At 50.3% G+C, this 23,044-nt stretch overlaps 1 protein-coding gene across 1 annotated transcript in view; it reads right to left on the bottom strand.

Moving 5' to 3' along the window:
* Positions 1–23,044, bottom strand: part of FAM20C (FAM20C golgi associated secretory pathway kinase) — a gene marked incomplete at its 3' end in the record, with an annotated part of 45,894 nt that overhangs the window by 16,718 nt on the left and 6,132 nt on the right. Inside the window, exon 3 of the mRNA XM_084250135.1 lies at positions 17,980–18,058. Coding sequence (XP_084106261.1) covers positions 17,980–18,058 — 79 coding nt within the window. The remainder of the gene's footprint in view (positions 1–17,979; positions 18,059–23,044) is intronic.

A 23,044-nucleotide genomic window follows, 5' to 3' on the forward strand; every position in this document is an offset into this window, starting at 1 on the left:
ATCAGGCCGGCCAGGATATGCTGCTGCTGCTCAGGATACAGACGGGGCACACAGGGTGCTGGGTAGGGCAGGGGAGTGAGGTCTTCTCACACGGGAAGGGGCTGGAGGGGGAACGTGCACCACGCTGGGAGGTATGACCATCTTCCCGCCACTTCCTAAACTGCACAGAGAATAGAAGGTGCTGTGACTGACTCAGCAGTTTGGGGAAAGCACTTTGGAAAAGTACTGAACCTGAGCACCTGGCAGCCTCTTCTTCCTCTCAAGCGTCTGGGAGGAAGGCATGCCCAGGTGTGGGAGGACAGGTGCTTGCGCCCCAGGCTCTGGGCTTTTTTCTGGGTGGGGACATGTTGATGTGAAAGGAGATGCTATCGGACACTGTGGGGCTGGCTGAGCACCCTGGCAAGGTGGAGTCACCAGGCAGCTGGGGTGAGGTTTTCCTGGAACAGCACCTGAGGCAGCACAAACCTGGAGGGACACACCAAGAACCCGAGTGGACCAGGGTTGGGAGAGCCTCCAGGTATGACCAGACCCTCCTGGGGGCTGCTGCTGCCACACAGGAGCACTTTGTGGCTGGAGCCCCTTGTTGTTGCCTCTAACGTCAGAACAATGCACACCTGGCCACGGGTTTGTGCAGGTGGAAAAGAAAATGCTTAAAGGCTGACTTTCCTCATAAAACATTAGCTGAGAAATTGTGTAAAACCATAGTTGAGGTGACCATTACAATGAAAGATGGCCTTTGCTGTGAGATTGGGAGAATCCAAGGGAGAAAAGGCAGAACTGGGTGAAATGCAGAAGGGCTGACATCCTCCTTGGGATGAGCTCTGCTCTCACAGAAAGGCCCCAAACACACATCTCCACCACCTGGCTTGCACGATCATCCAGAGATTAGAAAGCAGACATTGGAGGATGAGACTTGGGAGTACACTGAGCACCTCTTACACCCTCAAGTCCCCTAAAATCCTGAAAAGGAACCCCCACACCTCAACATTCTCTCTCTCCCTCTTCTCTACAGCTGACCTAAAGCTCCTTCCTTTAGAAGGACTTCCTTTAGCTCCAAAGGAACACATAAGAACTGACTGGTTATTCATACTAATGTGAGAATGACTACTATGTTGACCTCTCCCAGGCAATCTGTGGCCCTGAATTGCCAGAACCTGTGGATATGCTATCTCAAATGGCAAAGACACTTCGCAGATGTGATTAAGTGAAGGGTCTTGAGAGGGGGATTATTCTGGATTATCTGGGCCCACTGTCCAAGGCATCTGAGGGTAAAGAAAGGGGCTGGAAGCCAAGGAATGTAGCAGTTTCTAGAATCTGGAGAAAGCAAGGATATAGGTTCTCCCCAGAGCCTCCAAAAGAAACACAGCCTGCAGATTCATTTGGGATTTCTAACCTCCAGAAATGTAAGAGAAAAAAATTGTGTTGCTTCAAGCCACTAAATGTGCGGAATTCCACATAGCAACAGAAGGAAATGAACACCAATCCTTGGCAACACTAAAGCAGCACAAGGACACAGTGATTTAGCTTCCCAGTCTGGAAAGCTGTGACATCCTATTTCCTCAGATCTGGTCATTGCCATCACTGCTGAAACATATCACACTTACAAGAAACGACAAGAATGTTCTGAGACGGGGTGCCCCTATTTTTACAGAAACCAAAGAGATGCAGAATCCAAGAGCACCCCATGCCTGTCCCTGGACTGGGCCAAGGGTCTCATTTTAATGATGAGAAAGTCTGAGGTGAGAAAGTGGAAGAGTGTCTGCAAAATCACAGTGCAGGTCTTGGGCTAGAACAAGGTGCCCCGACCCCAATCCCGCGCAGGTCTAAGTGAATGTTTGATTTGGTGTCTCTGAACCTCAGGACCTCTCTAGCAATGGTGATTTTGTGGGAAGGAAATAGGTACCAGCATGCCTGCCCCACCACACTGCACTCTCCTGCCCTTCCCAGCGTGTCACTGTGACTTCCTCCAACCCCTTACGCAGTCACAAACACTCCCTCCCCCCGTTGTCAGTTCCCACTGCCACTACTAACAGCTTAATGTTCCTTAATTTGTGGGAAAACAGAAAACTTTTGCTTTGGTTAAAAATAGAGGAAATTGGCAACTTATTACCAAAACCTGTGAAGAAATAAAGGCCAACGTTTATCTGGCTCTAACTGCGAGCTGAGTGCCCTGTGAAAACAGTGCCTGGTATGCAGTAGGTGCTGGATAAACATGCGTGGGACAAAGGCAGGAGCAGCGCTACACATTTGCTGAGAGCTGCAGGGAGTAGCGTGCTGTCTGTCAAGGAATTTGGGTCCCAATGAGACCCAACAAAGAGCACATGTCAGTCTCACATGGCTGGGGCCTTCTACTGTCAGTCACAGGACTGCAAGCTGTGAGGTCCTACCATTCCCAGCAATACTACTGGCAGAGGCCATGGATTTTATAGGCTCTGCCTCCAGCAGTTATACATATATGTGTGTGTGTGTATATGCATATATGTGAGTATATGCATGTATATATACACATACAGTGATAGATGCTATATTGTGCATATATAATGTGTGTATATATACATTATGGTATAGCAACACTATCCAATGCTTACTTTGTCTCATTTACATGTAGCAACTTGGGAACTTAAAGCCATTGTTTTCCCATTATACAGATGAGGAAATGGAGGCAGAGGAGATGAAGTACACTTTCCAAAGCTGGTAAGAGGCATGGCCAACTTTTGTACCCAGCACTACCTGATACTCCAGAGGTGTGCTGAGTCTGCTGGACAAGAGCCCCTGTCTGGACACAGGTGGGGCCAAAGGACAGGCGAGAATGTCCAAAGGACAGGTGAGAGAAGGTCCACAATGGGTGAAGAGAGCCAGCACCGTGGGCATGGCTGGAGCAGGAAGCCCCACCTGGGACAAGCCTGCGCTACCCCTGAGCTGCCTGCGGGTCTGGCAGCAGGTCCACAAACACCCTTTTTTATTAATTTATTCAAGATGCTATTGATGGCAGAAAACCCAATATTCAAAATGTTATTGATAACAGCAAAACAATGTTATTGATGACACTAAGCCCCATTATTCTATGGTGCTTTTGATAACAGCCCACGCCAATATTCTGTTTTGATAACAGCAGACTCCATTGTCAATATTATCAACAACAGCAACCCTCAATAAGTCAATGTTACTGATAACAGCAAATACCAATGTTCCAATGCTATTATAAAAGCAAACTTAGAACTTGCTCCACGCTTGATTCTGTCCTCAGCTTCACATCACTGACTCACCCCATCAGCACAATTCTAGAAGGCAGCCATTGCTAGACCACTTCACAGACGAAGACTGGGGCTGGCTCAGACAAGGCCACTGGTGAGGGAGGAGCAGAGGCTGCTGACCCAAAGCCCACTTGTCACACACAAACAGGGGCTTAAAATAACAGGAATGTTTTCCCTCACAGTCTAGAGACCAGAAGTCCAAAATTAAGGTGTGGGCAGATCACATTCCCTCTGAAGATCCCAGGGAGGGTACTTTTGCCTCTTCCAGCTCCTGGTGATCCAGGTGTCCCCAGGCTTGTGACCATATCACTGCAGTCCCCACCTCCATCATACGTAGCCTGCTTTGGTTTCCATGTGCCAAACCTCCCCCTTACAAGGACACATGATTGCATTTGAGGCCCGCCATGCTACTCCAGGATGATCCCCTCATCCCAAGATCTTCGACTTCACCACATCTTCAAAGACCCCTTTTCCTAACAGGGTTCCATTCACAGTTCCAGGAATTAGGGTTTAATCCCCTGGGGACTTCTTCTAACCTGCTACAGAAGGGATGCCTTGAGGCAAAGCCCCAGATAAGGTAGACACTTCCTTTTTCCTCCTGAACACACAAGGGATCCCTGACTCACCAAATGAAAGCGAGGAGGCAAAAATTAGCCTTTCTATCTTGGATAATCTTCCTGTCACTCACACAGCAGAAAACAGCCACCTTGTCATTAAAGAGATATATTAAGCTGTTTAATATCAGGTTTTCAGCTGGTAGATGTTCTGGAAGGAGAGAGGAGGGCCTCCCCCAGCAGTCACTTCAGCGTGATGGTTCAGTCTTGGGGCACACCATCAAGATCTCCCACTAATTTTGGCATCACTCGTCCTGGCCCCATCTGGGGGTGGGCATCTGTTTGTTTGGTAAAACAAGCTGACCTTATTAAAATCTCTGGAGCTGGTCTGTCCATTCACTCTCTCTTAATGGGCTAGAGGCTACATCTGACCCCCTCTGCTGCTAGAACTAAAGCTCTGGAGACTCGGTGCTGCAGACAGAATTGGGGGGCGGCCCCTGTCCCTGCTCACCAACTTGCTGCCTGTGCAAGTCAGAGGGACTGAAGTGGGGCCAGCAGAAATCCCAGAAGAAGAAAGGCAATGTTCTGAATTATGTGTAGGCCTGCCTAACGGCTGACAAATTCCTCACCATGCAGGGACTTAGTAATGAGCACTTAGCAGAAGGCTCACTAGCAGCCCCCTCTAGCCTGGAAAGCATGCCTACTTCACATGAGTGCAGAGGCACTAGGGTTATCCCAGGACCTTCTAATCCATGCCCGAAAGTCCCTCTGGTAGGGAAGGGCTCCCTGTTGACTGCCTCTGGATTGCTCTCTGTGGGGCCTGGTAGGGAGCACACCCTGGGGTGTGATGGGAATTGGGGTGCAGGCCTAGCAGTATCTTCATGCCGCTCATTCACCCCGGCTTTGATGCCACCTGTAAGTACACAGAGCTGACCCCCTCCAGGGACCCTGGCCTTGTGCAGCTGCAGAAGACTGCAGGGACTCCGGTTCCAGGGGTTCCAGGGACTCAGCACCTTGTCACCGAGGTCTCCCTTTCCAGAACTAATGGGATTGGAAATCACCACGCCAAGACCAGGTTGGTAGGAGACTCCTACCAACCTATTTTGAATCTTGGCATATTTTCTCTGACGATCTCATCATGAGCAGGCCCAGTGGATGGGCATTGTTCCTGGCATTTTGTGGCTCGGGCAAAAACCAGCAAATTCTCCACCGGCCACACAATGAGCCACGGCCAGAGCCTCAGAGCCAGTCGGTGAGGTCCTGCCATTCAGGTGACCAAGCCCATCTCCCAGAGTGTCCAGGAGACCCCACCATAGCTCTTCAAAGCAGAAGGAGGAAAGCCACTCCTCAGTCGGGTGGAAGAATTAACTCAGAAGAGACTCTTGAAACTCCTTGGGCAATTTAATGAAAACCAATTTGAAAATGATTCAAAGGAGATTTGTAAGTATAAAGAAAGTCTGAAGCCCATTTAAAAATAATTGTAATGGTTCACACTTGATTTCAAGAGCAAAGGGGGAAATGGATTTGCTCACAAGTTTCTTATCTACGTGTTTTAAGCACCCACCTGTGAGCTCATCCAAGGTCCTTGGCTTTGTTTGAACAGAGAATTAAATAAAATGGGAACAAATGTGCTTCCTCCAGGAACCCTGAAAGTGTAGGTGCACATTGCTTCTTTCCATATGTAAGCTTGGGGCTCATCATTTCACTCAAAGGAATATAAACACGAGGAAACTACTGTGCCCCAATCTCCTAGATCATGGATTAAATATTTAACAACAAGGGTACTTCGATAATGTTGCTTTTCCTCCAGGAGGAACAATAAACAGAATCCAGAGGTTAGGGATGCCTTCTCTGTGCTGTCGAAAGAGATTTCAGTCTGCCAAATTTCTTTTTGGGGTGTAAAAAACAACCAGATGCAATTAAACACTCTTGAATAGAGCCCTGACCCTCATTTTCTTTCCCAGTACAAGGAAAACAAAGACCACATTTCCTACCTTCCTTTTAATCCCCCCTCCCTTCATGACAACTAGGACAACTGCCACACACCAGCAGGCATGCCAGAGACTGTCATAACCAGAGAAAATACAAAAATACTCAATATTGTTGGTCAGAAGAATGTTTTTGGAAAAAATGACTTGCTTGCTCTGATTTTAGACAAAGGATAATCTTTTCCAGAAGCCCCCAAGGAAACAATGGCACCGTTGGCCTGGGCAGGCGCCTGCCAAGATTAGGTAGTGAGAGCCTGGGTCCCACGTTCAGGCCCCGGCTTCCCCTTCTGTGAACTGGGGCAAAGCTGGGCACAGCCCAGAACACTCTCTGAAAGCTTTAGCATGTTGTCTGTACAGTTTATTCATTTACCTGCCTGTTATAGAATTGCTACTAATTTCCTGTTCCTTCTTTTTTTACCAAGCTGCCAAACAGGAGCAGAAGACAACTGACTTTGTATTTGTGGTCAGCCCAAGCTAACACCATTTTGTTGATGGCAAATCAGCGGGGTGTTTGGGTAGCTAAGGAACCTCAGCTGCTTGGTGTAGGGGCAGCTCGACCACGTACCTGTCCACACAGAGTTCAGCCAGCTGGGGGCAGAGGGCAAAGCGGGCTACTGTGTTCTACATAGCTGGATGGGGGCCTCTTGGATCCTAGGAAAAAGGTTTTTCTGGGCCACAGTGGGACAGACTGAGCTGGGGTCCTAACTGTTGCATCTTGGAACCACCTCTGGACCTGCATCGTCCTGCTGCTAATGACGGGGTGGGGGGAGGCAGGAGTAGTGGGGGCCTCAGGAGACTCTCAAAAGCCTGTTACAGGTTGTTGCTTATTGGCTTTTCAATGAAGTCCATTTTTTTTCTGACTATAAAAAGAATCCACGAAATTAGAGACAACCTAATGTCCTTCAACCATTGGCCTGTAAGGAAAATGTCACTATGAAACATGGTATCTGTGCATCAACCAGGCTGAGTGTCCAACAGAGGTGCACCCAGAACCCTCAACTCCATACATGCAGCAGTGAGGAGCCCCACTTGTGCTGAGACACCAGGATGCTCTTGTCTTTACATCTGAGCCCATTAGTGTCAAACTTCATTGTACATCTAAGGGGACCATCTCCCTGCAGGGCCCTAAACCAATACCCAGCTTCAGGCCATAATTAGACTGGAAGGAACCTAGCTCCCCACACATGTACACATGCATACATGCATGCACACACACACCCATGCACACATATGTAAACACAGTGTATGTACACACAAGTACAGGCATGTGCAATACACACATATACATGTTCATGTTCCTTTAATGCAAGCAGCTCTGCATAAAGCTACCCCTTGGCTCCTGTCATGGAACAGGACAGGGAGGAAGTGGGGGAAAGGTGTTACTCTGGGCCCTCAGCTTTCCTGCCTCCCCCACCTGCCTCAGACTTGGGACCCAGCCTCCCCGACCTGCCTCAGACTTGGGACCCAGACTGCAAGAATGGTGTGCTCTAACCTTCACAGGCCTGGTTTTCACCTTGTTGTTCAGGTCTCAGCTTAAATGCCACCTTCAATCACATGACCTGGGCAGCTTCTACATACAAGAGTGTTTTTGCCTATTAGTCAACTGCCTATCTGTGGGATGAGCTCATGAACACCAGAGAGGCCCTGCCTGTTACAAAGCCATCTCTGCCACGGCCCTCAGCTTGAATCCTCTCCAAGGCACTGACCCTCTGAAATATTCCTTTTTGTCTGTTTACATGTCTATTTACTTCCCACCAGAATGCAGGCTCCGTGCCAGCTGGGACCTTTTGCATCTTGTTTACCACTGAATATCTAAGGCTTAAAACAGCACCTGGCCTGCAGCAGGGACTCAGCTGGAGCCCAGCGACTCTGCCAGGCTGATGGGAGTGTAGAAGAACAGACTCAATCGCCAAGTTTATAAGAGGAGAACTTTTGAAACAGGGCCAGGGAGACCCCTCTATGCAAGAGACCTGGCAACTATGAGCCTAAGATCTACAGTAGCCTGATAGGACTATGGCCTTCTTGCAGCGTGAATGGGGATCTGACTAAGGATCCCAGCCTGGCACCCCACAGGGAGGATGCTAAACCTCCTGGAAGCCAGGAAGCTCTGGCACAGCCAAGAGGGTGGGGAGCTGGCTTGGAAGACAGCCTAGGCTGGGCATGAACACAAAAGGGTTCTTGTCCACCTCTGGTCAGTCCAGGCCTCTCCTGGCTCCATATCCAGTGACTGGCTATTGGGCAATCTGTTTGCCTTTGGGGCTGGGATAAGGGCCCCGGTGGAGAGCAAATGCAAAGAATCATCAAGAGAACAGCAAATCCTTGGAAACTCCTAACCGCTTGCTCAGTGGTTCCCCAAGCTTTAGTGTTGGGCACATGCCTAGAAGTCTTTCCACACTCAGGAAAACTCCTATTCACCCTGCAAGACCCAGCTCAAGAGTTTTTCATTCAATGGTCTGGACTCCTTCCTTCAGTCCTCCTGCCTTGTGCAGCTCTTGCCACCCTGCTGGCTCTGAGCTCTCCACCCCCACCCCCACCCCGGCCCGCCGCCACCCCCGGCTGTGGTTGCCCAGCACAGAGGAAGAGCACAGGACTAAACTGAGCTCCAGCAGTGACTCTGAAGTGTTCTGGAACCCTCAGTTCTTCATCTTCATCTGCTCTCCCACCACCTGATGCCCACCCTCAGGCCTCTGCTCCAAATGCCAAGGGGGTCTTTCTGCCCACAAAGCTCTCCCATTCACATCAGGGCCTTAAGACAAGATTCACAAAAGGACCTGAGCTGCTAATGGAGTCAGCCTTGTTCACCCTAATGGGGTCAGCTACTTCCTGCTGACTCCTCCATGATCAAGCTCTTTGTGCAGTACCACCTAGTATGTGCACCTGCACCCCCAGTTGCTATGATGTGGGGTACACCTGCCACAAGATGCTGTGGGGTGGGTTACCAGTCTCCTAGATGCTATGATGTGGGGTGCACCTTCCCCTGCAGCTGCTCTGATGTGGGCATATCTGCCCCCTATCTGCTATGATTTGGGTGTACCTGTCCCCATCTGCTATGATGTGGGGCAGTCAGAGTGCAGGGTGGCGTGAGTCTGGGGTAGGAGCATGGGGGGCTAAGGTATGAGACTAGATGCACTGTGGAAGCCCTGCAGAAGGGCCCCAGCAGTGCTGTGTGAATGAATCCTACAACAGTTCCAGAGAAAAATCACCAGTGTGAATGGACTGGGCTGGCCTGCTACTGTGCCAGCGAGCCCACTGTGCCCCTCGTCATGGCCCCACCTCACAGATGCACAGATGAATACCCTGGCCAGGGACGTGCCCACAGGTGGTGGAGGAGTCAACCCAGCTACTCAAGGTGCACTCCTCACAGTCCAGCCTCATTTGATGGAACATGGGAAGGAAATTGAAAACAGGATGTTGTTTCAGGACTTCCAGCACAGATACCTAAGTCCTGAGACTGTAAATATAGACAACAAACCTCGGTAAAAGTTAAACTTGCTAAGAGAAGAAATAGCAAATGTCACCACCTCTAGAGATGATAATTATGTTGCTACATAAAAGCCCCTCTGCCAGGTATCTTTAAAGCCTCTCCTTGCAAAAGTGGTAAGTGGAAGCAGGGCAATGGTTTCACGATTTTATAATAAGACTTCAGTCCCAGTTCATTGTTAAGCCTGTTAAAGGGTGCTCACATGGGGACCTGAAGACCCCACCAGAGGGAGGATGGGAGGTGTCAGGGAAGCCAGCACCTCCCAGTCACCTCCCAGTCACCCCAGTCACCTCCCTGTCTCTAGCAGTTCCAGGAACAAACACTGCACCGGAGTCAAGTCCATTATTGCAGAAACTCCTGCCCCCGGTGGCCCCAGAATTTGCATTCCAAGGTCACCCCATCACTTGCTCGTCGTTGCTCATGACAGTCAGGTTTCTAGCACACCAATGTTTAGGGGGTCCCTGTGAGGGCAGGGCCTGCCTAGGCCGCAGGGGATGGGTCTGTGGGTACCGTGCTACTAACCCTGAGGAAATGCAGGTGTGGGGCAGCCCCAACATGATACGTATCTAAGAGTCTGACCCCATTTCACCCCCAATTGGACACTAGTCACATGGAAGACTTGGCAGGGCCTGGAGGCAACAAGGGGTCATCAGTCCCCAGTCAGTATACAGCCTTGTGTGACCCAAGGCCCCTAAACCCCCAGCCATGTCTGCTTACCCCTTAGGGGCACCCCAGACCCTCCATCCTTTGAGCCCCTCCCCTGGGTCATGGGGAGCTCAAGTGAGGTGGCTACTCAGACCGAGGTCACAAGCACTGCTCTCCTGCTGAACTTCCTCTCGCAGCACAGGCCCTACTGCCTGGAGACCAGATTTGGTGGCCCCACTTCCTCAGAGCTGGAGGGTGGCTCTGGCTTCGGCATTTACAAATACTGTCACAGCCTGCAAATTTTTCTGCAGTTGCCTCTGTTTATGCATTTCGGCCGCGAGGAATTCCTAGGCCTCAAAACAGCTGTTCATGGACAGTTTTTTCCAGAGATATAGACACAAGCACATATTTCTATTCATTGCAAAGGGAATGAAAAGCAGTGGCTAGTGGTGAGGTTTGCAGCACACAGGGCACATAGGCACTGGGCCCAGCTAGACAGGACAGGGGTCTAGAGGCCCTGCCCTGTACTCTGTAAAGCCTGCTAAACAGCAAGTAGGAGACAACCGAATGATAAGGCCTATTCACCATGCATGGTGCTTCTCAAAATCCACTGGCTGGGAAGAGTGAGCACCTGCCTAGCACAGACCCCAGGCCGTAGGATGCCGATCCCCACCTTCCAGGCTGGGCTTGCCGCAGTATGATGTCACCCCAAGGGCCTGGGACCTAAAGGTCAAGACCCTGGACTCCAGCCCTGGCCTGCTGCCTGCTCCCTGTTTATGTTTAAGCTTTCTGCGTCTCAATTTCCTCCTCCTTGAAGGAGAGTTGATAACGAAAATTAAGCCTATCTCCAATGGCTGAAAAGGTCAAACATCTTTACGTACCAGCTACCTGGCTGCCCTGTTCCATGTCAGACTGATGTAAAACCCTAATAAACATGTGACGATGACAAACAGCTTTATCCTGAGGAGAGAGACACAGCCCAGCACAGTGGCCTCGAAAAATGTTCTTTCTGCCATTCTGAGACATTAAAAGGAGGAAGAGAGAAGCGAGCACCCCCATCTGCAGGCTCACCTCAGCCATGTGTACCTGAAATGCACTGAGATCTACAGACACAGGGGACCCTCTAGGTGGCTCTTCCTGACTACAGCAGGGGACCTGCTGCCCCTCATGTTGTGGACTGAGGACCCAAGGGTCAGACTGGCTTGACCAGAGGTAGCTGGGCATGTGCTGCCTGTGAATTCTCCAGGCTCAGATGGGCACCCTTACACCCATTCATAAGGAGCCCCCATGGCAATCACTGACATCAGGAATCCTGCCAGACCCACACCAGCCGGACTCTCATCCCGAGTGCTGGACTGTAGACTGTGCAGCCTTTGGATAGCTTTGGCAGAACCTACTGAAACTGACCACACCCACCCTGTGACACACAGTCTCTGGCATACCCACCCTCCCCCCCACAATGAGCCACCAAAGTACAAGAAAAGTAATGGCAGCTTTGTTAATAATATTCCAAATCAGAAACAACCTACAAGCCCATCAACAAAAGAAGGGACAAATAAATTAGGGTGTTTCTGCACAGAGGAAAAAGATTCATGAGGCAGGGAGTGGGGTGGGGTGGGGTGGGGGCACACCAGCTGCACCTCCAGACACGGACCACATAGAACCAGAGTGGGCACAGAGGGAGCACAGGGCTCCAATCTTGAAGGAGCAAGAGCTCAGTCAGCCACAGGAAGTGGGGAGTTATCCTCGAGAGGCAGGAACAAAGGGCATGAAGGACCCAGGCTTGTTGGATTTGTTCTGTTTTTTTTTTTTTAATTTTCTTTTCTTTTTTTTTTTTTTTAAGATTTATTTTTATTTATTTATTTATACAAGCACTGGGTACAGTCAGAAGTGCAGGAGGGTGAGAGCATTCACCAGAGCCAGAGCGGGGAGCAGAGCAGGCAGAAGGACCGAAGTACACTGCTGAGGGGAGCAGCGGGCGGCAGGAGAGGTCTGTGCGCCATGTGGGACCCTCCTCCGGTGGCCGGGGAGCAGCTGGGGATCGAACCAGCGCTGCAGAGGCTGCGGGCAGCTTCGCAACCCAGCGTTCAACTGCTGCGCCACTGAGGAGGCCCTGGATTTGTTCTTGATCTTAGTGCCATTACCTGTATTGCTTGGTCTGTGGATCTCTGCCTATGATTTCTGTGCCTTCCCTGGGAATGTTATAATTTCATAGAAATATAAATTTTTAAAAGGTATGGAAATGGTATATTATTATATGTTGGTAAAAGTAAAATTTTATTGGATTTTACCAACATTTATAATATTTGCTCTTGATCTAATCTGATCTCTCTTCATACAACACACAGAAAAAGAGGCCCCATGGGAGTTCATAGTGAATTGATTAGCAGTAAAGATTAAGACTCTTTATTCCTTTTGTCAGCCCAGGTAGTGAAAGAGGTGCTGGATATTCATGGAATCTATGTCTTACTTGGATGCTGTAATGGATTGAATTGCTCCTCCCTCCAAAATATATCTTGAAGTTCTAACTCCAACACCTCAAAATGTGGCCTTATAGGGAAACAGGATCTTCGCAGACCCTTCGCAGTTAAGAAGAGGTCATAGTGGATTCAGGTGGGTCTTAAATCCAATACTTGGCATCCTTGTAAGAAGAGGGTCTTAGACACACACAGGGTGAAGGTCATGTGACAATGGAAGCAGAGACTGGTGATGTGACCACCAGCCAAAGAACACCAAGGATTGCCAGCCTCCAGAAGCAGGAGGAGACAGGACCCTCCCCCATGGCCTCACAGGAGCAGGCTCTGTCTATTCTTTGATTTCTGACTTCAGGCTCCAGACCTGGGAGAGAAGGGGTTTCTGTTGCATTAAGCCACCAGTTTGTGGTGCTTTGTTACGGCAGCCCAAACACTCATACAGGTATGTGAATGTATGTTGTTTGGGGTTTTATAAATTTTGTTTTTATAAATTTTATCCATGGTTTTTGTAAGTTAAGGAATTAAGAGAATAGCCTACATTTGAAAGGCCTCAAGGCTAGTGGTAGCCCGTGGACACACACCTGCATGGAGGCCCGAGTGGGCACAACACCACCCAACTGCATGGAGCGCAGTTCCAGCCCCATGTCCTATGGCTTGATGACCTTGGGTGTCCTCAAGTGTCCTTGGGAACATCTCCTGTGGCCCTGAGCTTTGTTCAGTCTCCCCATCTGTAATGAGGTCCTTGGGTAACCCCTTATGGTGACTGTGGCGATGCCATGCGGGCTCCCATGACTCTATTCTGCACCCCAAGATCTCAACCCTGTCTGCATCCAGGCCTTTCCACCCTCCCCTGGCTTTCACAGAGCCTTGGGATGACAGGAGCTCATTTAACCAGACTCAGAATGACCCATTTCAGACTTCCCTGAACCTGACCCTTTCTTCTTTTTTGCAAGCAAGGCTGGATCTGCAGAACACCAGCAATTGTAACTGCCAGTGTTGGGGGTGCATTCTTGTTGTCAAGGCTACCAGACAGGCACAGAGGCATCTCAGTGCTGAGTATCCCCTCCACCCTTTGAATCAAATGCTGCAAGGGCAGTGTTTGGTGACAACAGACCTTAAAACAGCCTCACCAGGCCCTGGGGAGGGACCAAGCAGAAGCCCTTCTGTAGCCAATTTCCAGCCAGCTCCAGATGCTACTTTCTAAACAGCCACCATTCAAGGGCACCACATATTCATCTTCCCTCTGATGTTTTCAGGTTGGAACTGAAAACCACAGGTGCCCAGAAATAGTAAAAGAGCAAGAATTAGCTCGGGGAGGGGCACTGGGGGGGCTCTGCCAGTCACTCCTGCCACTCCCACTGAACCTACCATCCAACTCATACTGGGACCCACTACCTTTCCCCACCTGAAACACAAAGATGCTGGGGGCAGAAGACCTCAGCCTCATGGAGTCCAGTCTTGCGTGGCGTAAGGCCCAGAAAGGGGAAGTGAGCTTTGCATGGTCACACAAGCAAGGAAGTGGCAGGGCTGACACAGGGTTCTCTGCTCTTTGGGGTACTATTCCACCCTCAGCTGCCATGTATACCCCTCTCTGGAAGTACACCTCTCCAGGCACCAGCCACCAGTCTGAAGCCTTTGCTCTCTCGGCCCTACCATATCCAGTCACACAATGCCCAGGGGTCATCTTCTCCTAAATGTCTCTTAAATCCATGCTCCCCCTTCCATCCTCATGCTTCCTCTGGCACTGACAGCTGATCAAGCCATGCCACTTCCTTGTCACTTCTGGCACTGACAGCTGATCAAGCCATGCCACCTCCTTGCCCCTGCAGCCTTTCCAGCAGGACTGACTGGTGCTTCTGGGAAAAACAAAAACCAAAAAACATATCCAGGTCCAGATGCCCTCCAGGGTCTGGCCGCTGTCCCCATTCAGCTGCCTGGCCTCATCTTCCCTCACTGTCTACGCTCAGTCCCAGGATTGGCCAGGAGGATTTCTGCGCTGAGGTGTTCCGTGCCTCTATGCCCAATGAGGAATCACCAGCCAGGATAGCAGCGGACACTCAAGATGTAGCTGTGAGACCAAGGAACTAAATTGTATATTCCTTTCATTTTCCTTCAACTTTAATAGCCACATGATGTGGCTCATCGTGCTGCAGCCTCTTGTGGAGTGTATAGGCCCACCTAGAGCAGTGGGGCCTCACACTCATCCTCAGGCCTCAGCTGAAGTCATCTGAGGCTGCCTACCCCCCAGACCCCCGTCAGTGCCAGAGGAAGCATGAGGTTGGAAGGAGGAGCATGGATTTAAGAGACATTTAGGAGAAGACGACCCCTGGGTAGTAGCCAGTCCTATCAGACCCAACCCAGGCAGCTACTATGGCCCATGTCCTTCCACAGTGTACCTATTCCCTCCCTTCTGAACACCTCTGTGGATCCCCAACTGAGAACCAGCCCCCAGTCCTGGGCCACCCTGAGCAGTAGGGGAGCAATAAGATGACAGTTTAGGGAGTGCCAGGAGCAGGAACTTCCCAAGCCTGGCGATTAGAGTAGACAGCCAGGCTGTGAGTGTTGGTGGGATGGCTGAATAAAACTATTAAATGTTCAACGTCACCCTCGTACCCATCAGTGACACTTGCCAGGACCCTCAAGCTCCGCCCCATCTACTGTCCCTTTGCTGGACCCGCTCTCTTACATCTTTCAAGGGTTCAGAGGGAAAAGACTACCACCCAATTAATTCACAGTATTCCACTGACAACTTAACAAAACTATTATGAACCTAGAGAAGAAAGATTTTCTTAAAGAGAACTATTAATCACAGATTTTAATTTTTTAATGTTATGGTCATAAACCACAGCTGTTTTCATATTCTGACCACAGGCTTTGGAGGACAGGAAAGGCATGTACAAGCACCTCAATCTCGGCCCAGCTCCCCAGGGTCACCAGGGGAGTGGAGGTTGCCACTTGCTGGACCACAATCAATGCCAGACTCAAGGCTTGACCGGTGGAGGAGGACCCAGTCTCAGGAAATGCCTGGACCTGACCCAGGAGAGGACTGGCCATTTGTGAGCCCCCATCTGCACCACTCGGGACCTCTGAGCCACATGTTCACAGTAATCCAGCCTCAGCCACCCCACTCAGCCCACTGACCACACCAACCCACACGGGCCCCACCCAGACTGCCTGCCCATGGCCTTGGCCTCCACATGCTGGAAAGTCACCATGCTGATCCCCTTCCCCTTGAAAATTCAGAGGAGAGGTGGGATAAAGGTGAGTTTAGTGAGCTTTCCTAGGAGGCTCTGGACCTTGGCTGTCACAGTTGCTGGGTCACAGGCAGGATGCCAGACCTCTGATCTCAACTCTTCCTGTGCCCGCAGAGGTGACGGTGCCCACCATGCTGGGGGGTGGGGTTAACTGGGGTGGGGGTAGGGGCTTAGGGGATGGGGAATGATAATGGGGAGGGGCAGCCTGAGTCCATCTGACTTGATTCTCTGGTACCAGGCATCTACAGAGGGCTGCTGGTCTGCACTGCCTGAGAGACAGGGACCAACTTTTGGGGGTCAGCAGAAGGAACTCCCCAGTGCCTCTGAATATACCTGAGATGTTTGGTTGGATTTTGAAGAGAGTACCCACCAAGAGGGTGGTAAAGATATCATGTCTAGCTACTGTCTGGATTCCTATAACTGCCAGTGAAAGGGGCCAGCCCCATCCCTCCCCTAGCCCACATCGGGGCAATCCCATCTGCCCAACCTCCTCCCTCCCTCAGATGACATCAGGGCCTGGAAGGAGCCTCTCTGCCCAAGTATACTCTGAAAGGCCCTTTTGGGGCTGTTCCCAAAACAGACAGGCTGGAGGCACTAGGAAACTCCCGGAGACCAGAAAGTTCCCTGAGAAGCCCCATCCTCACCCCCCAGAAGTCACACCCTCTAGAATATTCCAAAGAGTCCACACCCACCCCAGGACTTGCACCCTCCAGTTGTGCAGGCGCTTCCTGCCTCACCTCTCCCAAATCATCCATCATGAGAGTTGGGGGCTACATGAGTCAGGTTGGCCTTCTAGACCCCTCACAGTCACAAAGCTAGCAGTGTCCGCTTCCTGAGACAGGTCAGGAAGCTTTATGGACACTTGTAAAGAGACCTGAGCTTCTCCTCCATGCACAGAAACCGGAAGGAGGCAACTGCTCACAGATCTTGACGTGGATGCCAGCAGCTTCACTCCAAATTAGCTCAGCGTTTTCTACCCCATAAGTAGCCCCAGGTCTTTGCCTTCTCCTGGTTTCTGTTCACCTCTGTTCACAGCTTTTCCTCAGGCCTGACTGAGTAAATGGTGTTATCAGTCCCACCAGCTCCAGGATACCTCGATCAGAAGCTGGTCAGCAGATCCTGGGGAAGCCCTGGGCAGAGCTATCCTCCCCTGTGAAGTCCAGCTAGGACATCCATCCAGAGGAATAGAAAGGCCCAGAAACTAAGGCCTGCTCAAAAACGGACTTTCAACCATAAGTTGCAAATGAGCAGCTATAGTTTGCTTGACCTGCAAATTATGTGAAAGCCTTCTAAATTTGAAGATAAAATCAGAAAGAAATCCTCATTTCTAGCTTACTTCTAGCTTATCTTAAAAATTAGAAATCAGGCCAGAAGGCTAAGATCGGGAGCACCAGCAGACATGGCTGGTTCTCGTGTAGTCCACGCAGCTTGCCACAGACTTTATCCAGCCCAGCAGGCTCACTGACTTGCGTGGCCTTGAGGGCACCTGGAGTTCAATCCATGCTATAAACACAACAAACTCACTCTTGCCAGTGCACCAATAAAAGATGACAGCCTTGTATCCCTTGAGGAATCCAAGTGCCCAGATCATTAGGGTGGACACCATAAGCTTCAGACCCTCAAAGTGAATTTCCTTGGGGTAGTTGGCTTTCATATGTCCTTTACCATTCCCACAACTTTTCATGTGCCACTGAGTGTTTTGATATATATTTAGGTAACACCATTTCTATTTTATCTAGAATAGGGCAAACTATACATAGGTTGAATCCAGCCTACCTGCCAGTGGGTGGCTTTATAAATAAAGTTTTATTGGCACACAGCCACACTGTTCACTTACACAGTGTCTGTCTACTTCCAAGGTAGGAGAGCAGAGCTGAGTGACTGCTGAGACACAGACCATGTGACTTACAGAACCTAAAATATCTGCCAGCTGTTCCTTCAGAGAAGAAGTATGCTAACCCCTGAGGTGTGCTGAGGGGGTAAAAACATTGACTTTCTTTGGTGTCCACATTCCAGATTCTTGTTTAAAATGCTTTCATGGAATATGAATGTCTGCCCTGAGGATTTCCAATCTTATTTAGGGGATGAGGTAAGGAGAAGCAAGTCTGGGGAAGCCAGGAAAAGTAGGTGGTGAGGGTTCAGGACCCTTGTGTCATCCGTTTTGTTATGATAGGGAAAAGCCAAGAGTGGTTACCCATAGCTTACCCCAAATTACCTCTGGAAGGAAACACCACATTTTCCATCACAGAATGAGAACTGCACGCTGTCAGTTCCCACATAGGCCTTCTCCACACCTTGCATCCCAACCCAAGCAGCCTTCCCCACTTACTTCATGGGTTTGAACAGTGCTTGCCCGTAATTCTGGAACGTCATGATGAGCTTGAGCTGCGTGCCCCCCGACTTCATGGCTGCAGGGGGAAGGAAGGAGACACAGGGTCACTTGCTGCTCTCAGACCCCTCTTTCTGCTAGTGAATGAAGCCAGCTCCTCAGATCAGAGCCTGGGCAGTGCCTCTAATCCCATGGCCCCTCCTGGCCATTGGTGTGGCTGAAGGCCCCCATTCTCCCTGGGAAGTTAGGGGTTTCTTGCAATATCCTGAAACACACTGTCTCCTGGTATTCAAGTGTTGGGGCTAGAGGCAGAGTCTCTAGGACAGTCTGTCTGACAGACAAAGGACTGACTTCTCGAAGGATGACCAGATGTGTGAACCTGCCAGCAATGCCTGCCTCACAGACACATCTGTACACACTTAGACACCTTCACACACACACACCCCACTGCATGCCTAATCTAAGTTTCTAGGGTTCTTGAGAAAGATAAATCAGGGTATCCAGAGGAGTCGCTGAATACCCCTTGGTTGGAAGCACCTATCTCATCAGAGGGGACTTTCAGAGGCTCCACGTGGACATTGTGGGGGTGGATACCTCCAGAATCATCCCTCTGGCTCCCCAGCTGACTAGCCAGCTCAGAAAGCAGAAGAATTTCTGAAAGGACCTGCTCTTTTCCTGACTGTGTCTTTCCCCTACACTGATGGAGCAGGAGGGAAAATATTTCAGAGATTCTCTTAGAGAGGGAGCGCCCCTGGGGTAGAGAGGGCTGTCCTAGTTTGCCATCTGCATGATGTGGGCCCTAGCCCACCTAAGATACAGAAGTAGGGTGCGGCAAAGCCATGGGGTTTTGTCCTGCATTTGCAGAAGCACTGCCCAGGCAATCACCTGCTAAAGACACAGGCATGAACAAGAGCCACGTGGGCAAGGCGTCCCCACTGGAGTCTGAGTTCAGGACGCGGCCAAGAGAGGTCACCGGATGTGAGGAACCCTCAGGAAGGTCTCTCTGGGGACAGTTAGGCTGTTCTGACAGAGGGCGCCAAATGTGCTGGAGGAGCCAGAGAAAACACAGACTCTGAAGCAGAGAAAAGGGCTCCTCTGCAGCACTGTAGGGGCTGGGAGGGGTGGTTGGAGCCCTGGGTTAGCACTCGGTCTCAGAGGGGTCCCTCGGGCAGGGAGGAATGGCTGGGACCCATGTGGATATAGCCCCCACCTAGGAGGGAGCTTGGCTAGGGGGATAAAGCATTGGAAAGAGGCTGGGGCAGCTGGTTTAGATGAGGACAGACTGGGGAATATAGAAAATAGAAACATCCAGAAGTATCTGGGGGAAAGATGTAGCCCTTTGATGGTAACAAAGAATTTTTAGCAACACAGCAAATTGCTTATGATTTTATTATTAAGAAGGCAGCTCATACAGCATTTACGCTCTCTGATCTGCTTTTTTTGACAGGACATGGGAAATCTAGTGCATACCTTCCCTCAGTGATTACCTCCCAGAAGCTGGTGATTTTAATTTCTTTTATCCCCCTCATCCGAGCTTTCTAAATTTCACAATCAACATTTATCACATTTTTAATAAGATGAAAACAGAAGTGATTATTAAAAAATTAGTGGCCAGACCAAGCCCCATTTGATGTCCCCATTCCATTTAATAATGGGGTCGCTGGATCTAATTATTCCTTCCTGGGCCAGTGGGGGACAGCACAATAGCCCTTTCCAGAGCATGTAAGCTATTTTTTTTTAAATAACCTAACATTATGCAAATCTGGTCAGTCTAATCGTTCTTGTTCTGGAAGCAAGTCCCACTGGCATTGCTGTTTCACTGACCCTGTGTCCGTTGAATGACCAGCTCCCCGCGGAGCAAATAAATAATTAGAAGTTAATGGGCATCAGACTGTCCCAGTGATAAGAACTCCAGAAACCAGGCTCTTGCTAATAATACCCAGCATGTCTCTCTTGCCTGGGCACGTGTGCCTTCCTGCCAAGGCACACCATTCACTTCCAGCTGGATGTGCTCTTGGAAGACATTTGGAGTTCTGCACTAAAATCGGTATAGCTTCCCTGCAAAAGGCAATGGCAAAGGCTAAAGGTGTTCATCTGGGGTGAAAAAGAGGCAGACCCAGGAGCCTGCATCCTGCCGCTGAGGAAATCAGCATTGGGAAGTGGCTGGGATGAGAGAGGCCACCAGGCCAGCTCATACAAGGGGAGATAGGAGTCATAGGAGCAGAGAGCTCAGGTTTGCAGGAAAAGGCCCCACACAAGGACTGGGACACATGCTGGTCAGGTCTGCACATTTCTTAGAGGACAGAGGTCAGTTCAAATCCACCCACCCTCAGCCCTGGAGAGAGAGCCAGGTGAGCAGCAAGCCCACTATGGCCACAAAGCCAGACTGAGTCTGTGCTGTCCCAGCACACACCTGACAGCTGCAGCCCACTCTCTCCCTGAATGGGCCCCCCCACACCTGCCTCCTCCTTTTCATCTCCAAAACCCCACCCAATTCCAGGCCACCATCTTCACACACTGGGCACCACCAGATGCCCAGGTTTGCCCCCTCCATGCCCCACTGTCTGCACTATCCCCTTCCTGCCTTCTGCTCCCCCACCTATTGTCTTAGACCAAGGGTGTCAGCTGTCTTTCCAGCCCCCCTGAAAAGCCCCTCCCCCCAGCTCTGCTCCAATACACATATTAATTAACATGACTGCAAACTGTTAATAGCATGCATCATTACTTATATACCTTAATATTCATTAGCAGAGCACTGTGCACTTATTTATATCAGGCTTGGCCTGTTAGCCCCAGGACCACTGAGACTTGGATGGAAGGGGCTTTGCTCACCATCCTTCCCCAGCACAGGGCACAGAATGAAGGCAATCTTATTACAGGGGTCTCCTTTCAGAAAAGCCCGGGCAGATGCTGACATTTCTCAGGAATTTCCCCAAGGAAGGATCGAGTTAAACCAGAAGCAAGAGCAGTCCTGGAGGAGAAAGACAGTCCTGAAGGAAGGTGAGCAGCTGGGCTGGGGCCCCAGCACCCCACACTGAAGGAGGGGTGGAGGGGCTCGGAGCAGGGGACACGGAACCCGTCTGCATTGACCTGCTTACACCACACACTCCTGGTATGGTGGGTACAGCCAGCACTCAGCTGTTTATTCCCTGGGGCACCAGGGCCGGGGTCTCCAGCCTCCCTTTCCAATAAGAATCCTGATCCATATTTGATGGGACTTTTCAATGAACGAATTTCATTGTTTAGAGAAGTGTGAATACATCAACAAGTACAAATGTGAGGGGCTTCCAGGCCACAATGGGGCCTCTGACTTCACCAACCTGGCCTCAGTCATCTCATTTGTGAAGTGGGATTCACATCTGTCCTTAGGGTCGCAGCCAGGCAGACAGCCCCATTGTTTTCACAGCCACTGCTGTGATGATCAAGGTCCACTGATCAAGGGTCAGAGGAAGCAAGTGCCTCTCCCAAGGATAGTTCAAATGAGGAGAATGCAATACCAGAGCACTTAGGTCACCCTGTCTGCCTCCCCCAGCCCCCATGGAGAGGTCTGACATTGTTCCAGACCCCTGGGAGCCCATGTGAAGCTCCTCATAGTGTCCTGAGGGACATCAAGGAACCAGAACCATGGTCATCTGCTCCGACATGAAGGGCTGCAAAAGGCTGAGGCAGGACTGATGCCTGTGCCCTGGGCCAGGGCCTTCCCACCCCGACTCGATGCAAAGCTTTTTGGAAGACTGGACCTCACAGGTGTGCCACGTCAGCACTACCCAAATTTCAGTCCATCAAGCACCACCCTGGGCTGCCTGCACCATAACTACCTCTAGCCTGGACTGCTATTTACACTGTGCTTTTCTTTAAGACAGCTCACTCTTACTGTGAAAGTTCTATTTACTAACTGGAAGCCACAACCCTGCAGGGGAGGATTAGGACACACCGGACACAGCCTGTGGATTCCCAGCTGCTCAAGGCCACAGCTGCTGTCTATTCAAAATGGAGAAAGCAGATCCTAGGGCGAAGCTGGGTCAATGTCTGCAAGACTTTGTGCTTGATCTTCCATCAGATGCTGGAAAGCTCTTGGCCACAGCTCAGCTATGTACAGCCTTCTTGGATTGCCTCAATTGTCCTTTGGGGTGGTCTTAGTCCTCCTTCCAGGATGATCTAAGGTCCCTCTAGGACTAAAGCTTTGGACATCCAGTTAATTCTTTCACTAGGTTGGCTATGCCAGGCCCTAGAGACTGAGCCCAGGGGACTAGAGGGGAAACCTGGCCTTTCTCAGGCAGAAACTGCCTTCCCAAGGAGCCTGCCTTCCACTAATTAGGCAGGACCGCTGAGTTAGCCCCAGGCACCCAGGGGCAGCTGCCTCACATGAATGATCCAGCCGGGGGCCCTTTGTTCCTCCAAGCCCACTGCCAATTAGTCCCAGATCCTGGCTAGATCAATTAGCACCAAGACTTTTGTCCAGGGAGTCGTTTTCCTTTGTTCAGGCACCAACCTCAGGCTTTTGTCCTGATCTGGAGAGAGCAACTGTGAAGTCTGTACTCGGGCCACAGGCTGCCCCAATCTCTCACACCGGTGTGGCTTCTTTTTAAGTAATTCCAAGTACAGAGTAGTTAATTTTGTCATTTATTCTTTGCATCCATAATTGTGCATGATAGGGATTTAATTATCACCAGCCCAAGCCAAGGGCGCCGCACACACGCCTGATTTCAAGCTGAACAGAGGTAGATAATATCCGAGTCTCTTTAAAGGCGGCAAACGGCAGGTTACCAAGCAGCCAGGAGCCAGGCTATAAATAAATCTCTGTTGGCCACAGCGGGTGTACTGTAGGCCACACACACGTGTCTCATGAATTGGATCAAGTGGTTCTGAACACGGGAGATTTAATGGAACCATTCTGAGAGAAAGCTTCAGGAAACTACAGGAAATGCTCTCTATTACAACAATATTTCTGGGCTCACATTTGATAGTGAGATGAACAGCTTGAAGATTAAAGTGACTACCCAGGGGGCTGGACGGCTGATTAGAACAAAACCCTGAGCCAGAGTGAAGATGTGCCAACCCTGGG

The sequence above is a fragment of the Talpa europaea genome (genome assembly GCF_964194135.1).
Source record: "Talpa europaea genome assembly, chromosome: 12".
Taxonomy (NCBI): Eukaryota; Metazoa; Chordata; class Mammalia; order Eulipotyphla; family Talpidae; genus Talpa; species Talpa europaea.